The 24,758-nt window shown below is 46.0% G+C and overlaps 1 protein-coding gene across 10 annotated transcripts in view; it reads left to right on the top strand.

Annotated features, from left to right (window-relative positions):
• EYA3 (EYA transcriptional coactivator and phosphatase 3) overlaps positions 1-24,708 on the top strand; it is a 60,126-nt gene extending 35,418 nt beyond the window's left edge. For 4 of the 10 annotated variants that reach the window (XM_040588358.1, XM_040588357.1, XM_040588359.1 and 1 more), the window contains 12 exons: positions 3,404-3,541; positions 6,867-6,949; positions 9,098-9,281; positions 12,684-12,823; positions 14,651-14,734; positions 15,326-15,415; positions 17,250-17,413; positions 18,202-18,362; positions 19,951-20,065; positions 20,480-20,601; positions 20,877-20,977; positions 21,868-24,708. In XM_040588358.1, coding sequence (XP_040444292.1) covers positions 3,404-3,541; positions 6,867-6,949; positions 9,098-9,281; positions 12,684-12,823; positions 14,651-14,734; positions 15,326-15,415; positions 17,250-17,413; positions 18,202-18,362; positions 19,951-20,065; positions 20,480-20,601; positions 20,877-20,977; positions 21,868-21,948 — 1,463 coding nt within the window. In that variant the 3' untranslated portion in view covers positions 21,949-24,708. The remainder of the gene's footprint in view (positions 1-3,403; positions 3,542-6,866; positions 6,950-9,097; positions 9,282-12,683; positions 12,824-14,650; positions 14,735-15,325; positions 15,416-17,249; positions 17,414-18,201; positions 18,363-19,950; positions 20,066-20,479; positions 20,602-20,876; positions 20,978-21,867) is intronic. The other 6 variants (XM_040588361.1, XM_040588360.1, XM_040588366.1 and 3 more) reach the window with 4 other exon arrangements.
• Positions 24,709-24,758: the final 50 nt, after the last annotated feature.

The raw sequence follows: 24,758 nt of genomic DNA, 5'->3' as shown, positions 1-24,758 counted from the left end.
TTTGCTGAGCTCCCTTCATTCCTCCAGGAGAGGTTTTCCCTGGAAGGCTGGACCAGTGCAGACAAGTCTGATGCTGTGTCCACACTCAGGTCTTCAGCTGCCAGGGCAGTTTGTCTGCTGTCTTTCTGAACGCTCTGTCCCTTGGCTTTTTGTCTGGCTGTAGTGGTGGTGGTTGTCACAGCAGTCTGTTACCTACAACCTGTGCCTGACCCCATGTTATGGTTGCTGGAACATACTTCTCTTCCCTGGGTGCCTGCACTTTGCTTTCAGTGCCTTCTTGCACTGGTTTTTGCTGTATCTGAACAGTGGCCGGTGGTTTCCTTTACTTCATTTTTTTAGTGTTTATTGGTAGTTTGTTGTGGATGGTGCACTGAGGCTGCCTTGTTCGTAGGTATTTTACTGTGTTATGTGCTTGGGTTTTTTTAAAGGCAGATACCTCTAAATACGTGCAGTGCTTCCTTGAAGTGTTAGGCCAAGATTTTTAAAAAGGAGTTTTAGACTTCTAAAATTTTTGGGGGGGAGGGAGGATGTAGGGGTTTGTGTTAGTATTTTGTGTGTGTGATGTTTTCTTGGTTAGTGGTGGTGGCTGTGTTTTGGGGGGAGTGTTTGGGTTTTTTTAATCCAGAGGTTCTGGAATTTGGGGGTGCCTAGCTGCTTCAGTAGTACTCTGAATTTAACAGTAGGAATTCTTCTGAAGACCTAGCAAAGAGGTCAGCATTTTCTGTTAACTTCATAGGAACTTTTCTCTGTTAAATGTCTTCTGAAATGTGTTCACCTACTGAAATGTCTTGATATGGATTTTGAGGTCTGTTATTAAATACCTGAAGTTTTAGTCTGAATTTAAGTGTTTGGAAGGTGTTAAAAGTCATATTTCTAGTAATGGAAATCATACTGGAGTGGTACCTGCTTGATCATACTGAGAAGATGGACCTTGCGTGGCGTGGTGGACAGGTGGAGGGTAGAGGGCTGAACATGCAAGTGCAGAGGAAATTCTACAAATTGTTTCTGCTCACAAAAATCTCCATTAAGCAGGTAAGGATGTGCCCAGCTTGCTCAGGTGTTTTACCAGCATCAAAGGGCCTGTTCCAGAGGTTTTGTGACCTTCTACTGCTTACTTGGTTTTATGCCGAAAGAAGGCATCGTGGATTATGTAAACTGGAACAAAGAGATGTATTTTTAATAGGAAATTCAAGCAAGCTGAGGAACACAAGCATAGTTTTAAGATCACTCAGGTCAGGATGCTGTTTTCAGAGAAGAGATGACCTATGCTCTTGCCAATTTGTCACCTCTCCTTGTGCTGTAATACTTTTTTGATGGTACTTAGTTCTGCTTGGGACATACTTGTGGTCTGGAGAGATTTTATTAGAGAAGCAGTAGAGTAGTGACATACAAGCTGCATACGTGTGGCTGTAAGTTGGCTTTAGAAACACTGGGAATGTGATGGTTTGCAGTAACTCAAGAAAAACCTACAAGTGATGGGCTGTCCTGTGTGGGGCCTTTCCACCTGCGTAGACATGTCCTGTGACTTTCTTCTGGCCCAGCTGCAGTGCTGATGTTGGGCACGGGGGGTTCTTGTTCCCCCTCACCCAGCTTCCTCTCTGTCATCCTTGAGGCTGTGCTAGCTTATAAATGTCGTGCAGAATGAGAGGGAAGGACAAGGCCCAGAGTGTGCCTTCCTGTATGGAAAACAGAACGTGTCTGTACTGAGAGGTGACAAAGAAACAGTCATGGAAAGCAGGGGCTGAAAGATGCCTTAACATGTGACCTGAGTCAGCTCCCGCACTGACGTGTGTGTCAGACCTGGGGTTACACTCCTTAAGTGATAATTATCCTGCAGCATTCAGAGTTGGTTGTGCATCATTGTCAGGGTTGTTAGGCACTTCTGTGTGCCTGTGACCATCTCACTCTGTTGCTGTCTGCTCCTTGTCCGTCTGTCTTGTGCTGTAAGGAACTGTCGGTTACTCTGCCCTCTAGAAAAGTACTCACCTATTTGCAGATTGCGGCACACCCTTTCCAGACCAAACAAATATAGCTACTCCCATTCTCCTTAGAGGATCTGTTTCCAATAAACTTTGTTCTGGAATTCCTACAATATATCTACAGTCTTTCTTAAATCAGTCTTTCCCTTTTGTTTGCTGGTTATCACAGTTCTAGAGGCTTGGAACAGTAATGAAGTTGCAACTTGAGAGTCAAAGAATCAAAACCCTGGTGTGGCTGTACAGATAGGTGAATGACTTGACTCACAGGTGACAGTTTGAGATCAGATACGTAAATATATCAAAGAGACATTGCATAATTTAATTCTGATGGAGCTACAACATGGAGCAAGCTCTTGGAGTTGCTGCTCCTGTCCAGCTCTATAGTCTCCTGTGTCTTCTGGGTAAGAGACCTGGAGCTCAGAGCCTGTGGCTCGTCCTGCTGGGGTGGGCGAAAGGCTGCAGGTGGCTCGCACAGATTTAGTGCTCCTTTTTGTGGGGGGCTAAGGAGGAGGGTGGACTTTCTACTGCCCCTGAACTTTGTGTCTAGCTCCAAACATCCTTTCTCCCTCTGCTTTGCACACCTCCTGCTTGTTTTTAAGTAGATCCTCTCAACTGATTCCTGCTTTCTAACCAGGGCCAGGGAGAAATGCGTTTGACTTTGGCTGTAGGTCTGGAAATACTTAAACAAAAGCCTGCAGAGCCCTGAAGAATCGGGCCTGAGCCGAGCTACTTCAGTCGGATGCTGTGCGCTAGCCTAGACCTTAACACGGCACCTGAGCTGAAACCATGCTGCCCCTGTGTGCCTTGTACAGATGAATTACAGTCACTTGGCTGTCTCTGTGCGCTGCCCAGTGTTGTTACAAATGCCTTCCAGAATGACAGAAAATCTAAAGAAATATTTAGATTTCTTTTTTCCACTTTTTTTTTTTTTTTGGTAGCTCCATATTTGCAGTTGTAAGTCTTTGAAAATTACTGACTTGCAGCTTGTTTTAAGACAGTCAACCCAAAGCCCACTGAAGTAGTGGAAGCATTGACCTCGACCTTAATAGATATCAACTTCAGCCTCACTATGTAATAGTTGAGGTTATTTGCAGTGCTGTGCAACTCAGCCCAAACATCAAAGGGATTAGCAGTTCCTTTGTACCGACGTGGCAGTGAATCTTACTGTGACACTAGCAGATTTTTAGTTGAAAGCTTTGGAAATTGGTCTTGTTGGTGCTTTTAATTTTCTCTATTTCAGCCAGTTTTGTCAGCAGCTCTAATCCATGCACAGCCTGACAGCACTTACTATTGCAGAAATTAAAATTTTCCATGTCTGATTTGTTACTTGCTTTTGTGACAAGCAAAGATCTTAATCTGAGGTAGCAGCATGCTGTTTGGTCCCAGCATATTTGTTTGTAACTGGTCCAATTTATCCAATTCAGGTGCACTGTGGCCAGGTATGAAACCTGAAAGTGGTTTAATTCAGACTCCATCTACAAGTCAGCACAGTGTTCTTACCTGCACTACAGGGTTAACCACAAGCCAGCCCAGCCCAGCACATTATTCTTATTCCATTGAAGGTAACTTGGCATGGTTTTTATCTGCATCTCTCTCCACCTAATTGAGTCCAGATACCACAGGTAGAGAGGCTTGCACGTTTGTTCTTGGTTTGTGCATGCTTCTTTATGCTTTGCCTCTTCTCTCTTTGTGCGTGTGTTTGTGTTTGGTTTTGTATTTGCTACGTACCTCTGTATGCACCAGGCTGGCTTGGTGGTGCCACGCTGATGGACTTAACAGGGTGAAGAGCAAACGGGAAGGGAAGAGGAGACTAAATGTTGTGTTCTTGCATGCCTTTACTGGGAATGCTCTTGCAGCTCAAGCTCTTTGTTGGTGGTCTTTATCTTGATATCAGGAAATACGCTGTCTGACACTGGAGTTTTTTAAACATATTTTTTTAATTACTTCTGAAGGTAGATGGCTCTTCTATATCACACACCCCAGGTTGGTAGATCTGCTAGAAAGTGAATTTCTCAGTGTAAACTAGCCTGCAAATATCACAACTGCTGGAAGTGCCACATCTAAGAAGCCAGGTGCTGAATTTCACCAGATTCCAAAGCAATTTTTAGGAGTAAATGTGCCAGTTAGCTGAATAATGGAATATTGATCCATAGGCAAATATGTGCAAATTGATATATATATATATTTAGGCAGGATTTTTGCCATTTGTGTTCGGGTAATAAATTGTGAAAAATTGTCTCTTTCTCTGTAGGTTTTAAAAAACATTTCAGGAATTCTTAACCTATTTCTTGTGTCATATTTTCATAGAATAATTCAGGGATTTTGGGAGATCTTTAGTTCAGCCTCCTGCTCAAAGAAGAGTTAACACAATTCAGAACCAGGTTGCTTAGGGCTTTATCCAGTTGGGTCTCAAAAATCTCCAAGGATGGAGATTTTGCCAGTTCCAGAGCCTGACTGTCATCATGGTGAAACCTTTTTCCTTTTGTCAGCTCAGAGCATCCCCTCTTCCCCGAGAGAGCAAAGCAGCCAAGTGAAACATAAAATGCATTAATTGCAATTTCTTCCCATCACATAAAGGAGGTTGAAACATCTTTGAAAAAGACTGAAGCCAAGCCGAGTGGGATGAATAAGGCAGGGGAGGTAGGGATGTAAGATCTGAGGATGAGGTCTGGAAGTGGGGGAGAAAGAGAGAAGAGAAAAAGAGTCATGGCAACTTCAAAGCCGTACTTGTTTGCTGATCTTTTAAACCCGAGACCATGAAGTGGTCCCCTCTGGCACATCCATGCCAAACATTTTTGTGTGGTTTTGGCCCATTCACAGGTGAAAGGAACTGACCCACAGTGCAGGAAGAAATGGTTAATCTGTGTAGTGGGAGCCATTTGTAAAAATCTGATGTATAACTTTGACTAGATAAAGGATAATTAAAAAAATGTTGGAAGGACACCAGAGTCAAGATAAACAATGAAGTTCACGTGAGGGCATCTGTGTTCTTACCAGAATCCCAGCACTTGGAATCTTTTTTTCTATGATTTCTTACCTTCTGTTATCTATCTCAGTGGAGAAGCAGCCTCTTCAGAGCACTGCAGGTGAGAATCACTTTCTGTTTGCTCTCCATGATAATCTTGAGAGAGGTGATAGAATAATCTGTTTTATAGACAGTTTATCTCCTCCAGCTTCACGGCAGGTTTGTTCTGTGTTAGTGAGGATCTTTTCTGGAGAGCTGCTCTTCAGAGTGCCCTAGGAAGTGACGTTTTCTTCAGGTAATAACAGCCTTGATTGTTTCCGTAACATGTATTGTTGGAAGAAGTTTTAGTTGGAAAACTAGCCCCGGCCCCTGCTCTCCAGCAGTTGCTTATGAGGACTATCTGTCACGGGTACCTTATTCTCACAGTTGTGCTTCTAGTAGCTGTGTAGCTACAGTAGGTACTTGAATATCTTCACTACCATTGTTGCTGTTCAGTACAGCCTTTTCTCCCTTTTCTGTGTTCTCCCCCCAAATTCTCTCCTATCTGTTTTTGAACACGGCTGCTCTGATCTATGAGGGGCTTCCCAGGGGCTAATTACTGACCTTGGTTTCTGCTTCCGCAGAGATGTCACCCTTCACATTTCTCACCTCTTGTAAATACTGTGTATTTCTGCACCTCTTTGAAGATACATTTCTTTCAGGTTTCATCTTTTTTGAGGCATATTTTGGATCCATTCTTCTTTCCAGGAGCTTTCACCAGGTAGTATCTGTGCTACATTGATGAAGAGTTCATGGTGGGGTCTGTTGCCCTGGGGTAGAAAGACTGAAGCCTTCAGAAGCTTGACTCTTTCGGTCTTGGGATGAATTCTGCGTGGGTGTTGTTTGCAGAAAGTGAGGGCTTTTCTCAGAGTGATGGTGAAGCAGGCGATACTGTGGGTTTCTCCAGGTCTTTTCATAAGCATCGAAAAGTGCTTTTTGGTTTTATTTGTGTGCAGAGACAGAAGGTTTAGCAAAAATAGTATTTCTTGCTGGCACCTGGTTTAGTACATCCTGATTTTGTTCATGCCAATTTCATTATTTGTTTTCACTAATCTTTGAGGGTCCCAAAACCTGGTGTGGAGTAATGCTTAATGGAGTAGCCCTGGGGCTGTAAAACCACAAAATCTGCTAAATGACTGGTGTTCCCAGACAGTGCTCTAGCAGCCTCTTCTGTGTTTTGGAGGAACTGAATGCAGTGACATGGAGGCTATTAAACATCTTAAAAATCACACTAACAACCACATGTCTCTTAAGAATTTGTCCTACAAGCTGTTGACAAATTATTTCAGAAAGTCTCATCCAAGAAACAGTTGTAGTCTCACAGGGATATGGGGAGATACGTTCGCTTTCTCCATTAGGAAGCACCCTTCTTATACTATTTGAAATATTTTTACTGTTTCCTTAATTTTTTTAATCTAGTTAGACTAAATATGCTAAGTCCAACGCAGAGAGAATTTTATCAGAGCTATTTAAACACATTTATTTCCTAACACATTTTACTGATGTGTTCTGATTAATTTTCAACTACTACTTGATTGAACATCAGAATATGATTGTTGTCTTCTCAAAACTCTTAGTAAAGATGTGAAGCCATTGTAATTATACTCCAGTTGCTTAGCAGGCATGGAGGGAAAAGGTTTCTGAAACATTTTGATAGTACTGTTTTTAAAGATACGCTAGCTCTCCTTCCCTGTAATCCCAGATGAAACGTAATTGGTTTGAAAATATGCTCCAGCTCTTTTTTTGGCTGTTACAAGCAGACTGGTACTGGAAGCACAAATGTTTGCACATAAGCCTAGTAAGTACTTTTCTCACAACCTGGATTTGTCTTGTCTTTTGTGATTTTTTAGAAGCATTTAATGCAGTAATTCTTAATTTTACAGCATCAACTACCAATGCCAGTCCAGTCTCTACATCCTCAACTGTTGTCAATATTTCCACATCAGCAGTAGCCAGCATCTCACAGGTAAAACTTCCTTGCTATATTTATGTGCAGCATCTCCTTCACCTTTGTTTAACATGTTACTCAAAACTAACAAAGGCAGGGCAAATATTTGCATTGCTTCAAATGGAGCACAATGGGTACTAGAGTTATAGGGCTTGGTATGGAACTCCAGGTCAGCAAAATTACTCTTTCTGTCTCTTTAACCATAAAGCTTTTCCCTTTGGCCTTTGCAACAAACTCACTTCGTATGTTCAAAGCAGTTTCCTTGTCTGCTGATTGTGTGGAAGGTGGATCTTAAACAGGGTACTGAGATCTCTGCAAGAGAGACAGTGGAGAAGAAAACTATTTTGAGAACCAAACCTACAGGGAGGATTATAGGTGGATGTTATTTCAATGCTTTTGTTCTCCCTCAGCAAGGAAAGGAAAATAGGTTGAACACAAAACAAACTAAAACCCCACAACAGTACAGTAGGGGATGCATTCTGATGGTGCTAGAATAGAACAAAGGAAAAAATCCCTGCAGCTAGCATAGAGCCCTTCCTCCTGACTGCGACCTGCTGCAGGTAATGCATAGCACTGTCAGTGTTAACTGCCATTCTGAGTATTTAGATATGCAAAGGAGCCCTTCAATGTCACAACTCTGCAGAAAGAGAATATAGGAAGTGTGGAAAATGCAATGGATGCACAAAAATTCTTGTATGCTTGTGCTGTTGGTTTTTAAGTTTCTTTCATTAACATAAAATTGCTTGGAGCTGTAAGGGGGGAAAAAAAAAGATTTTTCTTTCGGTAGTGCAGAGCAGGGTGCCTGGTTCACAAGTCCACTGCTCTTTGAGGGAACCAAGGAGTGCACTGTGTGCTAGAAGAGTGTGACATGACATTTGGGATGGCTGCTTTCTTTACTATCTGTAGCAGAAATTAAAATCCTCAAGCACAGCTTCAGGTGCTCAGTGATCTCCTAAATGAGTAAATAGTCTTCATAAATGGATACCTTTCATCACAGCATGCAAAATAGTTGCTTGCTGAAGTCAGGACATGAGTAAAGGCAGTTTATCTGTAGCTCTTGTGGCTGGCGTTGCACCCTCAGCCAGTGCCAAGATGACTTTCTGTTGCTGTCAGTACATCTGCTCTCAGAAAATAAAACACAAGACAAAACCACAAATTCCAGAGCACAGGGTGGCTTTGGCATCCACTTGATACTCCCCTGTTGCTGTCACATTATTCATAATGAATTATTTTTTTGAAGAAACTGGAGACAGAGTGGCAGCCCCGTGATTGCTGGCCTCCAGTCTGCAGAACCTGCCCGTGTGCGGGACTGTTGGGAGGTCAGATCCCAGCCCTTTTGGAAGGTGTCTTACACAGACAGAAGGAAATAGCATAAAGTCAGACTGTGCTTGTGCTGGGATTTCTCTTTGACAGGCATATTCTAGCATAAAAGTCATCTTAATATAGAATCACAGAACACTTTAGGTTGGAAAAGGCCTTTGAGATCAAGTCCAGCCGTTGCCCCAGCACTGCCGAGCCCACCACTGACCCATGTCCCCAGGCACCGCATCTACGTGGCTTTTCACCACCCCCGGGGACGGTGACCCCCCCAGCTCCCTGGGCAGCCTGTGCCAGTGCCTGGCCGCCCCCTCGGTGAAGAAATGTTTCCCAACACCCGATCTGACCCCCCGGCGCAGCCTGAGCCCCTTTCCCCTTGTCCTGTCGCTTGTCGGCTGGGAGGAGACCGACCCCCCTGCCTACACCCTCCTGTCCGGGAGCTGTAGGGAGCGATCAGGGCCCCCCGAGCCCCCTCCTCTCCAGGCCGACCCCCCCCAGCCCCCTGCCCGGCTCTGGACACGCTCCAGCCCCTCTGCGTCCCTCTGCCCGTGCGGGGCCCAAACCCTAGCGTCCTTTCCCATCTTTGAGGGACAGGTGAACCCATCTGTCGCCAGCAGGCCTGGTGCTGTATAAATGCTGCTGAGCCATGATCAGAAATCACGAAATGTAGCCTTTGACACCAGGCCTTGGTTCAGGTATTGATCTGTATGATCTGTCGATGACATGCTCCATCGTTCCCTGTAACTGGCAGGACAGAAGAAGACGCCGCTTGTGCTCCTGATCCCACGACCAGTCATGTAATATTGTTTCCTGAAGTGCCCTGTCATAACAAATCCTTTCCTCTAACAGGAATATCCTACATACACAATCCTGGGCCAAAGTCAGTACCAGACGTGTTACCCGAGTTCTGGCTTTGGAGTCGTAACGCCGTCGGACAGCAGCACGGAGAGTTCTGCGTTAGCAACAACTACGTATCCAACCGAAAAACCAAATGCCATGGTGCCTACGCGGACGGTGCAGAGGCATTCCTCCGGTAACGACTGGATCTTGAACAGGGGGGCTGCCAAATACCTTTGATAAACACTGCGGTGTGCAGACATGGGGAAAACTTTTTTCCAGAAGGTGATTTCAGCACCTTTGCGTGTGGGCCTGGACGGGACGTTTGCCTTCCACCGTCAGGCTGGTCTCGCTGGTGTGCGGAGTATTACGGTGGGCAGCCAGACTGACCTGCTGGAAGTCTTACACTGCTGCGATTCAGTGGACACCTACCACGTTCTTTGAATGCCCTAGGGAGAGGGGGTTCCAGGGGTGACTTGAAGAGTTGCCAACAGCAGCTCCTTGGGGACTGTAGATTCTGTCATGCTAGGGCTGGGTGTTCACCTGGGCTATCCAGTCTCAATAGCTCCTGCTAGCTCTTTCCCTCCCGCAGCTAGATATTCAGATTACCTGATAGCCACGACATAGCTGCCGGTCCCAGTTATGGGAACCCTCCGGACACTACTCAGGCGTTTTCAAGAGCTGTAGTTCAGCCATCACCTCTCGATGAGTTGGTCCTCGATGTGCCCAGGAGTACATCCTGTCCTTTCTTCTGCATCTTCATGTAAACCATTTTTTGAAATGACAGCTCTTCTGCTGTGCTTTGCATGTGAGTAGATCTGCTTCTGGATAGCAGTAAATTACCTGGCGCTTGTCGAGGGAGAAGATTTTTGCTGGTAAGAGAAGAAATGTAGAAAGTGGATTGAAAAGGTTTAATTGACTGTTCTAGAGAAGTCACAACTTTAGCTGGCCTTTTCCACTAATGCCATGTAATGTACCATTTGCAGTGGTGTTGACTAAAATTTCCTTACCAAAAATACAGTTTTCTATACTTAACAAGGACAAGAGCAAAGACGTAGTGTTTCTTCCAGTGTCTTACACAAGAAGTTACGAAATTCTTATCGCATTGTTGAACAGTTTTAAATCAAAATCTGCTGCCTGTTGTAACTTGGTAGACTGGAAGAAAAAAAAATATAGATTGTCTTCATTTTTGTTGGTGCCCTGGGTCTATCCAGGATGGAGTTAACTTTCTTCATAGCAAGTCTGCTGGTGCTGTTTTGGATTCACGGCTAAAGCAGTGTTGATAACACAGGAGCGTTTTGGCTGCTGCTGAAGGATGCTTGTACAGTGTTGAGGCTTTCTCCCCTCCACACCCCCTGCAGCCAGCTTCTGTTCTTGTCCAAGAACCTTGGAAGGTGACACAGTTGGGACAGCTGACCTGAGCTGACTAATGGGATTTCCCATACCATATACTGTCATGTTTAGCAGTAAAAACTGAAGCAAGTGTTTAGCTTCCAGGGTTGCTCTTGCTTGGACGTTGGCTGGGCATCGGCCTGCTTGTGGGAGGTGGCGAGTGATTGCCTTGCAGCACTTTGCCTTCTCCGTCTTCCCCATGTCCAGCAGTAGTTCCTGGGCTCTGCCAGCTCCTCAGACTTGTTCCAGAAGCCTGAAAGCAGGGATGGGTGGCTGCCAGCGAGCAAAGCATACAAATCAAGAGTCCTTAACTCGGTGAAGTTCCAGACCTTTCTCACCTTTACCTTATGGATGCTGCAGACGGGGATGACAAACGCCGCACTGTGATGCTGTAAATCAAGAAGCATGGTGCTTCAAGCACTTTCCCTCTTTCAGGAAGCAGTTGCCCTCTAGCTGATGTGAGCAACAGCAGATTTACCCATGAGAATTTGTTCTCATTTGATGTTGAAAACCTAAGGAATTGACCTTTTATTTCAAGGTGTGGGCCAGGGAGTGGCCCAGTTGTTACTGTTTTCAGTGCTTTTTTCTTAGCTCAAGAATTCTCCAAGTTCACCATTTTGCATTAATTTTCATAGGTATTGTAATGTCTTGTCTTCAAGAGCCAGACTGGATTCAGGCTCTTTCAAGTCTTCTGTGCCCTCAGCCTTACCACTACAGTTCTGATCCTATTTCTGAACTGGTCAGGCAGACATCTGGGATGTTAACTCTTCTGCCTGAACTGTTAATAAAGGGTTCAGACAGTATCTCCCATCATGGTCATAATATTCTGCACATCAAAACACTGATTTTTTTATTTTATGGTGGTGCTTTCCTTTTTCCCTGGGAAAGGGTGTTCTTACCAGTAGCAGAACAGGCTCTATAATACATCCCCATCAGCCGTGGCCACAGTGCTTGGCCGAGTCTCTGTCTCGAGGGCCCAGATCATCCCTGTTGTTCTTTACTAATTCTTGGATAGGCCCATGGACCTGTAGTCTAGGTGAGTCTGCTTCACAGCTAGCACGCTGCGGATTTGCGTGCGATTAGCACACTGCAGATAACTGTGCGCTGGCGGCGGTTTAACCGTGTAAGGCTTTACAGTGGCACAGGGGTGAGTAGCCTATGCAGAGGTAGACACACCATGTGTTGTGTAGTGTTGCTTGACACAAAATACATTTGACTAGTTGTTGTGGTTTAACCCCCGCCAGCAACTAAGCTCCACACAGCTCCCCCGCTCCCCCGCCGTGTCAGGATGAGGGAGGAGTAAAAGCGAGGAAGCTCGTGGGTTGAGATAAAGACAGTTTAATAAGTAAAGTAAGAGCCACGCACACAAGCAAAGCAAAACAAGGAATTAATTCACTGCTTCCCCTGGGCAGGTGTTCAGCCATCCCTGGGAAAGCAGGGCTCTGTCACGCCTAACAGTTACTTAGGAAAACAAACACCGTCACTGCAAGCATCCCCCACCTTCCTCCTTCTTCCCCCAGTTTGTACACTGGGCATGGCGTTCTGTGGTCTGGCATATCCCTCTGGGCAGCTGGGGCTGGCTGTCCCAGCTGTGCCCCCTCCCAGCTCCCTGTGCCCCCCCAGCCCTCCCGCTGGCAGGGCCTCAGAAACCCAGAAGTCCATGGCTTAGTATAAACATCTCTTAGCAACAACCAAAACCTTCAGTGTGTTATCAGGGTGATTCCCACACCAGATCCAGAGCACACACCGAACCAGCTGCTGAGAAGAAAATTAACTCTCTCCCAGCCGGATGCAGGGCACTAGTCCAGGAAATCTGGGAGGGAGAAATGCTTTCCTTTGTACACTCATTCCAGACTGAGGGTTTCTGGTACTCTCTCAAGAAGTATTAATTGAGTAGTAAAGCAGTTCCAGGGTAGTGAGACATCTGAGGGGTTTCAGACCTTAGGGTAGAAGGTTCTTTGGCTTTGTACTGCAGGCAGGATGCAGTTAAGTAGCTCAGTCCTGGTGGACTGAATTGAGGAGACAGCTGTTTTGAAATGATGGGACAAAGAACTCATGTTTTATGTTCTAATAAGGGTTCAACTACTACTGCATCAATAAAGCAAGATAACATCTTACCTTCTGCAAAGGAGGTTTGTGGCCAGATGCTGTAAGCTTTATGTTGGTGTTTGTTTTGAGACATGAGGGGGTGATTTCTTTCTTTTAGGAGATGCATCCACAAGTCCTTCGTTATCACGAGCAACAGCAAGTAAAGAGTTAGATGAGCAGGCAAGAAAAAACATCCCTGGGAAGAACAGGGGGAAGAGGAAAGCAGATACCTCCTCCTCACAGGACAGTGAGCTAGAGGTAAGTAGCCATCTTGTTTTCTACAGGTAGCGCTGCAGAGCAGCGGTGGTGGTAAAAGTCCTCCTCTCTTTCCTTCACTCGATCCCCTTCCATTTCCATGGAGATAATCGAATGGTTTGGGTTGAAAGGGACCTTTGAAGGCCATCTAGTCCAACCCCCCTGCAGTGAGCAGGGACATCTTCAACTACATCAGGTTGTGCAGAGCCCCATCCAACCTGACCTTGGACATTTCCAGGGTTGGGCCATCTACAGCCTCTATAGGCAACCTGTTGCAGTGTCTCACCACCGTCATCATAAAAAATTTCTTCCCTACATCTAGTGAAAATCTGCCTTTTTTAGTTTAAAACCATTACTCCCTGTCCTGTCACAACAGGCCCTACTAAAAAGTTTGTCCCCATCTTTCGTATAAGCCCCCTGTAAGTATTGAAAGGCCATAATAAGGTCTCCCCAGCGCCTTCTCTTCTCCAGGCTGAACAACCCCAACTTTTTTAGCCCTTCCTTACAGGAGAGGTGTTCCATCCCTTTGATCGTTTTTGTGGCCCTCCTCTGGACCAGCTCCAGGAGGTCCATGTCTTTCCTGTGCTGAGATGTTATTTGGGAAATTCCCGTGACCCATGCTGTCTGAGAACTGGCCCAAATGAGTTCTTCAGTGGTCCTTGACAAGCATCACCTACACGCATCTTGAAATCATAGTGGCGTCAGCGGAGGAGACGTCTGGATGTCTAGTACCTCCTCCTGCTCAGAGCAGGGCTGTCCCCAGCACCGAAACCATGGCTTTGTTTGGCTGAGTCTTGAGAACCTCCAAGGCTGGAGATTCTAGATCTGTCTAGTGATCTGTCCCAGGACTACTACATCGACCTGGGGAAGGAGGTTGTCTCTCTCCAGCTGGACTCTTCCAAGCTGCAAATTTTTCCTTCTTTTTCCATGGCAATTTTCCTTCTGCCACTAATGAAAAGAATTTGTCTCCATCTTTGCAGCTCCCTTTCAACTAGTCGTGGTCTGCTATTAGATCCCCCTTGGTCTCCTCTTTGCTACGATAAACCATCACAGCTCCCTCAGCCTCTCCTCTGGGCCACTGACCGTCTCGACAGCCCTTTGCTGGCCCCTCTCTAGTTCCCTCACGTACCTCTGGAACTGGGGATGTAATCTGGGGTGACCTTCCCAGTGCCGAGCAGGGTGAGACAGCCCCTTCCTTCAACCAGCGAGGCACACAGTGTTCAGCATGCAGGTCGTCCTACCCCAGGGAGGGTGCTGCTGGCTCATACTGTGCCCGCTGTCCCCTCCAGCTCCTTCCAGCCTGGGCCGATACGAGAGGTTGTTCTACCCCACGTGCAGAATGTGCAGCGAGTGACATTCTTCTAGTCCCTCTTGGCCCAGGTCTCAAGTTTATCAAAGTCCTTCTGTACTGAAGCTCTGCTACTTCTCGTGGCAGCCAGTCCCACTTTTTCATCAGAGCAAAGGTGTCTGACAGACGCCCAGGCCCATTTACCTGGTGCTCTCCAGATCACAGACAGTAAACTTTTAGCCTGGCAGGGCTCTAAAATTCATTAGCACTTCATAAAAGCAAGAGAAGCTTTTGAAATAGTTTGAGCAAGAAGGCCTTACTCTGAGTGTGTAGTCACACTGTAGCAGTATAGAAACTCAGAAACTCCACTGCATAAACTGAAATAACTTAATGATATGTTCAGCCTGTAAGATGGATATTGTCATTCATATCTGTTAAAAGCATACTGCAACTCACCACAAAGCTAACCCTAAAGCTTGCTCCTTTATTGTAGCTCAGCGCTTGGAGTGTTTCTGCTCTAAACTGTTTTATTCTCTGTGCAGCGAGTGTTTCTCTGGGACCTGGATGAGACCATCATAATCTTCCATTCACTTCTCACAGGGTCTTATGCTCAAAAATATGGCAAGGTAATACTGTCTTTTCTGTGGAAGAAGAACCGTATTTGTCATGCAGAATTAAATGTTGAGCTTTGGAAAAGGAATACAAAATTATATTTTGGTTTAAATGTATAAGGTGATACTTTTGAGTTGTTGGCAGTTTGGGGTGGGGAAAGGACACTAAATTTGGCTTTATACAGAACTAGGATATGGACATCACAAACACCTCTCAACAATACAAGTCTTAAAATCTCAAACTGGTTTTTGTCATTGTCATAGCACATTGTGAAAGAAAGTATTTTTTATCCTTCAAAATACTGAAGGTTTTTGAATGTTTATTTGCGTTACCTCTGAAAATGTATCAGTCCCTGCTGTGCAGTACTGAAGTGTTTTGTTACATTTTGGGTCAGTGTATTACCAGAGTGTGGGTGTGGTTTGTTTTTTTTAATGGAGTTATGTAAAATATTAGGGCAATTGTAATTCACACCACTGAATGCAGGTGGAATTATGTCAGTCTTGATATACAGTGGAAGCTGCGGTGTAACTGATGAAAGATTTATCACAATTTACTTCTGCCTTTAACCACAGTGAATTTACATTTTCCTTTTTTTGTTTTACCAGGATCCAACCCTAGTGATTGGCTCAGGTCTGTCAATGGAGGAGATGATTTTTGAAGTAGCTGATACTCACTTGTTTTTCAATGACTTGGAGGTACATGGCAAACGTTCTCGAAAGGCAAAACTCTGCATTACCTGGTCGGGATGATGGTGCACCATTTGTGAGGGCTGTTGTGCTCCAGAGCCGCTTGATGCCAAAAAATAGCAGTCTGCCAGAACTAAGTGGTTCTAAGCACAGCCGCATCAGAGGTGTGCTCGCTTACCTGAGACAGGCATCCGGCAGGCTTCTAGTGTCATGAGCTCTCGTAGCTCTCTGATGGGTTTCTGCTTGAACCTGTATAGATAACAAGAGTGATGTGGGCTTTGCCTTATATTTGCATTCTGAACTGGTAAACACTTTGCTTTCACTGGTCCTGTTTTGAAATGGAGACCAGAGATGTGGAGAACAAAGTGGCCTGACCTCGAGCGTGTCAGTTCTCAGGGGCTTTGACTAAGTCAAGGACAGGAAACAACTTGTGCATCTCAGCCGGTGCCTCAGAGGGTTGCACTGGCCATGTAACAGCTGTGAAGGACACGCTTCCAGAGACAGGCGTGCTGCGCAGCTGCAGGTCCCGCAGCACCTGCCCTTCTTTCCTGCAAGCTGTCTCTGCCGCTCTCCCGTTCCCATCCTGCCTCAAGAACTTCTGATCAGCTCCCATCCTCTTTCACGTGCAGTACTCTTCACCAAATTAAATACATCTCACTGTTGTGCACCACTTCCACTGAAGTTGAATATAAATCTTTGCTTTAATCACGGCAATGCCCTGTGCTGTGCACTGATTAATTATCACGTAGGAGTGGAGGCAGTAATGCGACCTATACAGGAAGACGTGAAGTTATGCCAGAATCTGGAACTAAATGGTAGGAAGTAGCAAATCTGATTCATTTCTTCTTTGAGATGAGTCCACAAATATGGATTCATGAACCTAACTTGGCAGAATTTACAGAACTAGTTTGAAGCTTAGTAAGGCTGAATAAGAACAGTGAATCTTTTGAATAAGAACTGTGAATAGAAGAAGAATTGTAGGTGCATCACTGCTGCACATTGTGGGAAAACAAGAACGTTTTGTTGATGCAAATACAAACTTAAATGAAGTTTCCATTTGTGGCTGTGACTGCTTGCTGTTGTGAACTTTGCAAAGGTGGTAATGACAGTTACCTCCCTGTCCCAGACAAAAACAAACCACCAAAACCCCACCAAATACAGTCTCCTGTGCTGGAAAGGTAGTCATTGGTATGTTACACATACTTGCTGTAGTTGTTGGTTAGTAGCAGTAGTGGGAAATTCTTGAAATGGGGAAAAATAATTTCTTGTCCTAAGGTATTTGCAATTTATCTCTGGCTTAAATTAGCTGTACTAACTACCAGAGTCTTGGCAGTGTCACCATGCTGATGCTTCACTCCAGGGCTTGTGCTGTGGCTCTCCAGTAACAGAATTAACCATGAGCTCTGTTCATGAAATGGAATATCAATACCTGACCAGATAATGTAGTTTTGGGGTATATTTGGTTTTGTTTGGCTTGTTGTTGTGAAATGGAAAAAGAGTTTCAGATGGTGAGTGAGCTTTGAGTCCAACCTGTTTAGTGAGTGTCGAAGATCCTTTTTTGCAGGCAACTGTAAATGTCATGGACACATGCTGCTTTCAGACTTTTCTGGTATTCAAATCCCAGTCTCGGCAAGGACCTGTTGGCGCTGAGAAGTAAAACCTAGGAGTGGGAGACAAAGCTGTTGGAAGCTATGTATAGCTTTGCAGAGGCAGTATGGCATGGCTTGTTGCTGTTGGGAAGTGTGAGGGGATTGTTTTGTGTCACACTTTCTTTAATCTGCAAATTTCAGTATGTTTCTGGATTACAACAGCATGACTTTATTTTTAATTTTTTCTTAAACAGGAGTGTGACCAGGTACACATAGAAGATGTGGCATCTGATGACAATGGCCAAGATTTAAGGTGGTGTACTCATGGATGTATGAAGTATATAGCTCATGTAATCTGTTTTTTGTGGGGACTTCAAACCCAGATGGGGTTGAGGGATGGAGGTCAGCATTGTGCAAGGTATGAAACTTGGCAAATGCTGTTTGTTTGCTGCGTGGTTATTTCTTTGAAGACCTGCAAAACATTAAGACATTTGGAATTACAATGGGAATTGTATTGTCCACTGCTAAATATTGCTTGTGTGCTCAATGATATGATGGATGGAGAACGAGCACTCCAGACTTCATGATCTTGACCTTTAAAAGTCTCCCTGTGGTTTGCATCCCTCTGTGATCTGATTGTGCACTGTCAGGCAGGGTGAGGGTAAGTTTTCTGCTTGCAATTAATGAGCTGAACCGTCTCATGGAAAGGTCTATGAAGTGCCTGTCAGGGAGAAATAATATGGGGAAGGTGGTGAAGCGGGACCTGCTTCCTGCTGGTAAAGCAGCTCATCTGCCTGGGGAGCTGCAGCTGTGCTGTGAAGACAACGGACGTTATGTTTGGAAGATACTGTGTGGGGTTTATCACTGCGGGATGGGAAAGGGGTTAGGGGGAAGGATGCTCTGTATTGCAGAGGAGGGAGCAGTCAAAAGAGCAAAGGAAGGTTTTATAGTGGAGGGTGTGAAAGAGGAGTTGAATTTGCATTTCAGCACAGCACTTCAGAACGGGCAGCAAATGTAGTTGGGTGTCAAGAGTACGTTGCCCGTCGAAGTTGGTCTCCGCTGTCGGGGTGCGGTGGTGGTTGTGCAGAGTTCCTCTCCGAGGTGCTTTTCTAGCTGCTGCCAGAGCTGAAATCTGCAACCCTGCCAGAAAAACTGCAGTGGTTCTGCTGTTACGGCACATGTAACAGATCTGCTTTTCTGAAATAGCAACTACAATTTCTCCACGGATGGCTTCAGCGGCTCAGGAAGTAACGCGAATCACAGCTCGTCAGTCGGAGTCCAGGGTGGAGTGGACTGGATGAGAAAACTGGCCTTCCGCTACCGCAGGGTGCGAGAGATCTACGACAAATACAAAACTAATGTCGGAGGTGAGTGTTCATCTGCACTGATGTTTATCTGAGCACTAAACAGTTTGTGGTGCCAGACCCTGGCCTTTCTCAGGGCTTTTGCTTTCCTGAATGTTTGGGTATGAAAAGTAACCGTTCTGCTAGTGCTAAATGGGATCAAACCTCCATGGAGTTTGAGAGGGTGTGTCTTCCAAAACTGAACAGCGTGCCAGTGCAGTCTGTGAGTTACCATGTAGACAGAGGTGGTCAGTCCAATCCTGTATCTAAGAGAAAATTCAGGTGCAGTGTCCCTTTGTAATTTTGTATGAAAGGCTGCCTGTCAGTCTGCTTAGAACAGGCCTAAATGACTTGTCTGTCATGCTGCTTAGGAGATCTTTTCACTTATGTCTTCACAAAATCTTTCTTTTATCATGCCATTGTCAAGAAATACAGCGTTCACCCTTTTGGCCATCGTGCTCATAGTCTGACATGACATCTGTTCACAAAGTCACTTAAAATCTTCTCGATTTGCTTCCCTTCCAATGCCAAAGTAGTAATAACGATGCAGACCACAGATATCAAATGTAGATAGATTTTCTGTTTAGTCTGAATCTTGGCATTGCCATCCCTGGGAAAGGGGGGTGCTGCTGGAGCAGTTCACCTGGCAGGGTGACTCAGCCTGGTGGGTTGTGGGTTTTGGTACCATTTGCCTTACACAAAAAAAAAAACCCCGAAACACAACTTGATAGAACATTTCCTTGAACATATTTTCTAAGAACCAGGTATTCAAAACTATGACTATCAGCCTTAAAAATCCCATCAGTGTTAAGTCTGCCTTTCAGTATGCTGCAGTAACCTTATTTCTGGTAGGGATCGGACCATTATTCCGTATTTTGCATGTGGGAAACCTGGATGCAAAGTTTTTCAGGACTTGTCCACATGGTAAAGCAGTTGTCAGCACAGCCCGCAGTGGGTCCCTCCATGGCCTCATTGTCAGCGGGCTGGTGTACTTCAGGGCTGGAGTGAGGTGGAGGGTTTATGTCCTGGTTGGAAATTGGGTGGAGAGAGGTTCAGACTTGAGGCGCTCCTTTCATTTTGTATTTACTGATGGGAGCAGGTTTGAGTGTATGGGCTCCATTTCTGGCTGCTTTTAATTCAAAACTGGATACTTTGAGAAAATGGTATCTAAAAGGGATAAAAAATACAGTGATAAAGAAAGGATATCTAAAAAGGGTTAAAGTGGAAGAGGTCCTTGGGAAGTAGGAGGTCAGAGAGGGTGATTGCAGGAGTTCCTTCCCCTGCTGCCTGTCACCTCGGACAACACCTACTGCTGCGAGTGCTTTGTACAAGAGAAATGCATTTAGTAACAAATATCCTGAGAAATGGTTTGAAATAAACAGAGAAAATTATCTACCCAGTTCCCCACAGTCAGTGTCACAGATGGGTGTCTGGCGTCACCTGTGTCGCTGGAAGCTGGTTTCTCCTGTTGGCTCAAAACAGTCTCAGCTTTCAGATGCCTTCAGTACCGTGTTATTTATTGCAGAACAGGCAGCTGTTAAACTGAGTGATAAACTCTGTGTTAGACTTGCCAACTCAGCTGGGAAAACTTCTTGTGTTGCTTGCCTTCCAGGCCTTCTTAGCCCGCAGAAGAGGGAAGCTCTGCAGCGACTAAGGACCGATATAGAAGTGCTAACAGATTCCTGGCTGGAAACGGCATTAAAGTCCCTGCTACTCATACAGTCCAGGTATGGAAACTGGAAATGTATATATTGCTTTCTCAGCCCTTTCTCTCACGTAGATTTGCACGCAGTGCTGTGTTGCAGCAGTCTCCATATGTAATAGGACTGCTGTTTGTTACAAGTACCGAGAAGCAAAGCGAATGAGTGCAGGAACTCCACTCCTGAGCACCATTTGGGATTTTTCTGCTGCAACATCTGTTGTTAGAAAGGTCCCCTTAATAGGACTGGGCTCACAAAATTGCATTTCTGCCAGAGAGTTTCGGTTCAAAACAAAAAGCAAACAAAAATCACAAATCAAAAGTCTTGGCCTAGAAAGCCTCCTGAAAGCAGGACAACAAAGCATGTGGCACTTTGGAAAGCTGAGCAAGCTGCCCAGAGTAGCCCTCAGCACCACTGACCGTATGTGTTTTCTTCTTTTAGAAAAAACTGTGTGAACATCCTGATCACGACCACCCAGCTGGTGCCCGCTCTTGCCAAAGTTCTCCTGTATGGATTGGGCGAAGTGTTTCCCATTGAAAATATTTATAGTGCTACAAAAATAGGTAAGGGGTTGTGCTGCGTACCTGGCACTGAGGTGTCTGCTACGGGTTACCTGGGATTTTTACACAGGAAACAATTTCTGCAGCTGAGCAGCCCCGTGGCGGCTGTCATCCAGCTGGCCGTGTGACAGCGGTGGCTCCTGGCCTCACAGCTGAACTGGGTGTTAGCCCCTTCCCATTAAGACAAGGATGTGTTTCTGTACTGGGAAGAAGGGACCTATTCAGGCTTTTGTTACTCTCTGCCTAAGGCTCATTACAGTGGGATTGTCTTTCGGCAGGTAAAGAGAGCTGTTTTGAGAGGATCGTGTCACGATTTGGAAAGAAAGTCACCTATGTGGTAATTGGAGATGGGCGTGACGAAGAGGTTGCAGCTAAGCAGGTGGGTTTCTGACTCTGCAGGGGTGGGATGTGGTCGGTGCACAGGGAAGTTGCTGCAGCAGTCTTTTTATGCAGGGACACTTTTTCAGGGCTGAACTCTTCAGGCTGGGGCAGCCAGGGGGAAGTTTGCCTGAGATGCAAGAGATCTTTCACCGCATTAAGATGGGAAGTTTTCTGGCTCTTGCGGGTTTCAAGTTTCTGTTTTACTGTTGTTTAGGTTTGCATATAACATTGTCCCTGTAAAACAGTTTCTTGATGTAGCATGTCTTGATCATAGCATGCAGCTATCAGTTAGGATAGTGCAGTTTGTCAGCAGCGCAGAGGGAGTCAGGACTTGGTTCTGTCAAGCAGTGATAAACTCTGTGTTAGACTTGCCAGCTCAGCTGGGAAAACTGCTGGTGACGATCAGATCAATACACAGCATCTACTACTAGTCTGAATTACAAACAAGGAGCAAACAGTTTGATTTATTTGGACAGGCTTGAACAGGTTGTTCAGCCATGCTAATTAAAGGCAGCAAAATGCAGAGATGACTGTCAGGACATCGCCTCTGCAGGCTTCGTGCTGTCTGCCGTGTGCCGGTTGGCATCTACACAGGTTCCCTGGGAGCCCTGGAAAGGCTTTCCTGGGTGAAGCAGCAGCTCACGGCCGAGTGCTGAGGTTTGCCATCAGGAGCGTGCAAAGCAGCTGATAGTGCCAGTGTCCATCGTAAACAGATGTGCAGATAAGATAGGCTTCAGATACTGATGTGCATCCAGCCAAGGTCCTTCCTGAACGTGGTGTGCTCAGACAGTGCTGTCAAAGCCAGTGTTGCACAACCCTACAGGTGTACCTTGACGGCTTCGACCTAGCTGTAAAATCATTCTGATAAACCTGGCTCTTCTGTTACAGCACAACATGCCTTTCTGGAGGATCACAAATCATGCAGACCTCGTGTCCCTTCACCAAGCCCTCGAGTTAGACTTCCTGTAAGAAGTTGGAGCAGAGGCGTGACTGCAGCTCCTGCAAGCCCTCTCCATCGCTGGGGAGGCAGAAATCTCATACATTTGGGGACTCACTTTTCAGCGTGATGAAGAAAACATATCTAATGCAACCTGTACCGTAGAACATGACACCAGGTCATTTCCTCAGGAGCACAGGCCCTGCCAAGTACAAAGGTGTCCTATAAAGATGCTCTAGACTCAGTAGAGCTAGAGCTTGTCTGAAGAAGAGACTTACAGAAGCCAGCTGAATTCCTCTAGCAGGTAGTCTCCGGGTGTGATACAACAGCAGAAGTATTTGTAAGACTCTTCTCCTTTCTATTCAGCTTAGTTGTAGAATCCAAGTAAACACAAAACCTTATTTTTATAGAAAAGTACTGATGGCAGAGCTGAACCTCCCTTGTTTCGCAAAGCCAAAAAGAGCTATGGTTTTTTTCATAGGAAATACTAATGAAAATGTCAAAAATACCTCTATTGCTATGAAACGTGTCCTCTCTCCTTCCCTGGGTGTTCAAAGCAGTTAATTTATTACAATGTCCTTATGTTATTTCCTCAACATGGGAATACTGGAAAATAGATAAGGGAATGTTTCTGGGATACATGGTTCCTTGTACAGGTGTTGGTGTTCTGAGTTGATCCCGGTGGCTTCTAGTCAATGTGTGCACAAGCCCTGTTAACAAGCAGGAGATCATTGGATTTCAGCTACCCGTGACCCAGACTGTAGATCCCACAGATTTTTCCCTGTAAAGGAAAACAGAACTGCCAATGAATGTTAGATACAGCACAACACTATTGCAGACTGCTCAGATGTGAACAGAGTCCTCTTCTGGAGTTGGAATAATCTGAGAGAACTAAATCCTCATGAATGTTACAAAGAAGGGTTATGGTTATTAACCTTCACCTCTGCTTTCCTGACTCCATTTGTGAGAGTAAGTTCCTTTTAGTAGAATCAGATTCAATTTTCTTGTATTCTTCTTTGCATTAGCCTAACTACATAGTTAGAAACAAAACCCTTGTTAAGAGGGACTTAATTTTCTAAGACACTGTGACTTGGCAGCCTGGAGCACACTGGCCTTGTAAGTGATGGTTATGCTGATTTTTTTCTGCTACTGTCTCGGAAAAAAAGGCTGGAGTTGGTGACCTGCAGTACCACTAGCCAGAAGTAGCCAGCTGGAGACTGGGGGCTGGCACGGGGTGTCGGATTTGTGCCAGGTCAGGCTGTGTTCAGTGGTATCTGCCTCCTCCCTGTACCCCAGCGGCACCACATCAGCAGGTGCCTGGGGTTTCTGCACAAAGGACAGATGTCTGCTGTGCCCCACCGCCTCTGCTGCTCCTGCTGAGCCAGACGCCGCAGCTGCACCCACACCCCTCCAGATCTGTGGTCTCCAGCACAGTGTCACCTGTCTGGGACCCACAGGGGACTGGTCTGAAAGCATGTCACTTCAGGGAGGACGCTGACCCACTCAGGCTGTGCCCGCAGAAGCAGGTGATGTTTGCCACGTTCCTTTTGTGGCATTAATTACCGGGGCATGATTTCCATCAGTGCTGGGGGAGCTGCTGGGCCAGGTCAGCACACGCTGAGCTGTGCCCCAGGACTGCCTGTTCCTGGGCCAGCTCGTCACCACCGTGGAGAAGAAGGTGCCTAGAGCAAGGGCTGCGGACTCGCAGAGCTCAGGGACTGGACGTGGAGGTCTGTTTCACATGTTCCTAGCTCCAGTTTTGCTTTTAAAAGAAAAAAAACGAAGTCAGAGGAGATTCTCCAAGGTGGTCACAGGAGTCAGGGGTGGTCTGCTTTCTGTTCAGCTGCTCGTGGCTGCTGGCCCGGCAGAGCCCCTGGGGCGAGCTGGGGACGTGCTGCCTGGTGCTTGTGGGGTTGAAGAGAAGCAGGAGCCTACAGGGGCTGCCCTCCCACGTGCTGCACACGCAAGGCAGAGAGCTCGGCTGTGTTAGTGGGGGATCCCACGCAGCCGGTGCAGCGCGTGTAGGTGTGTGCTGATGTTCCACAGCAGCGTGGGCCCATGCAGAGCAGGGAGAGATGCTGTAGGGCTCCTGCTGGGTCCATAAAGAGACCAGTTCATCTGTGGTCCCTGTGAAGCATCACTACTGCATCAGCCGAGCAGATCTGGTAGGACATGAGCCAGGCCGAGAAGCAGCCCCATCGCTCCCAGAGTGTGAAATGTTGCCAGATCAGGACTCGGGCGCAATCACAGAAGAGCCTGTGCTGGATCCTGACCGTCTCTCTGCGGGTCCCCAGTGCATCCAAAAGTCTCCTGTCAGCAGGCTTGGGATATGTCCCAGCTGGTGAAGCAGCCCATTTGGAGCACATCTGGTACTGCGGCTGGCTGAGCTTTGGGATCAAAACCTGTGCCTTAACCTCCTGCCATCCGGCGCGGCTGAGCGGCCCCTCCGCTTGCCCAGCATCCAGAGGGAGCTGGCGGGAGAGCCAGGCTGGCCCGCGCTGGGAGGTGGGACGTGTTTTGCCCAGGCACTCGCAGCGAGTGCTGGACCCAAGGTACCAAGCAGCCCTGCCGCTGACTGGCTTTGCTTTGTGTTTGTTTACTTTAAAATGTTTTAAGGAAATTTTAAGATGTCGGAAAAATTCTAGCTGAGTGTGGAACTCTCGCAGCCAGTGACATTTCATACTGATATTTATACTATGTTTGCTTGAATGTATGTAAAGTACTTTTATAATAGGAGGTTGATGGTACATTTCTGTGTTTTATGTTTAATAAAGGTTGACCTGGCTATTTTATTTTTTCTTCTGCTGGCTGAATTTAAGACTTTTCCTGTCTCTCATGTGGT

Source organism: Falco naumanni, chromosome 3 (genome assembly GCF_017639655.2).
Source record: "Falco naumanni isolate bFalNau1 chromosome 3, bFalNau1.pat, whole genome shotgun sequence".
Lineage (NCBI taxonomy): Eukaryota > Metazoa > Chordata > Aves > Falconiformes > Falconidae > Falco > Falco naumanni.
The sequence above is the reverse complement of the archived record's forward strand: the minus strand, read 5'-3'. Positions and strand labels throughout refer to the sequence as shown.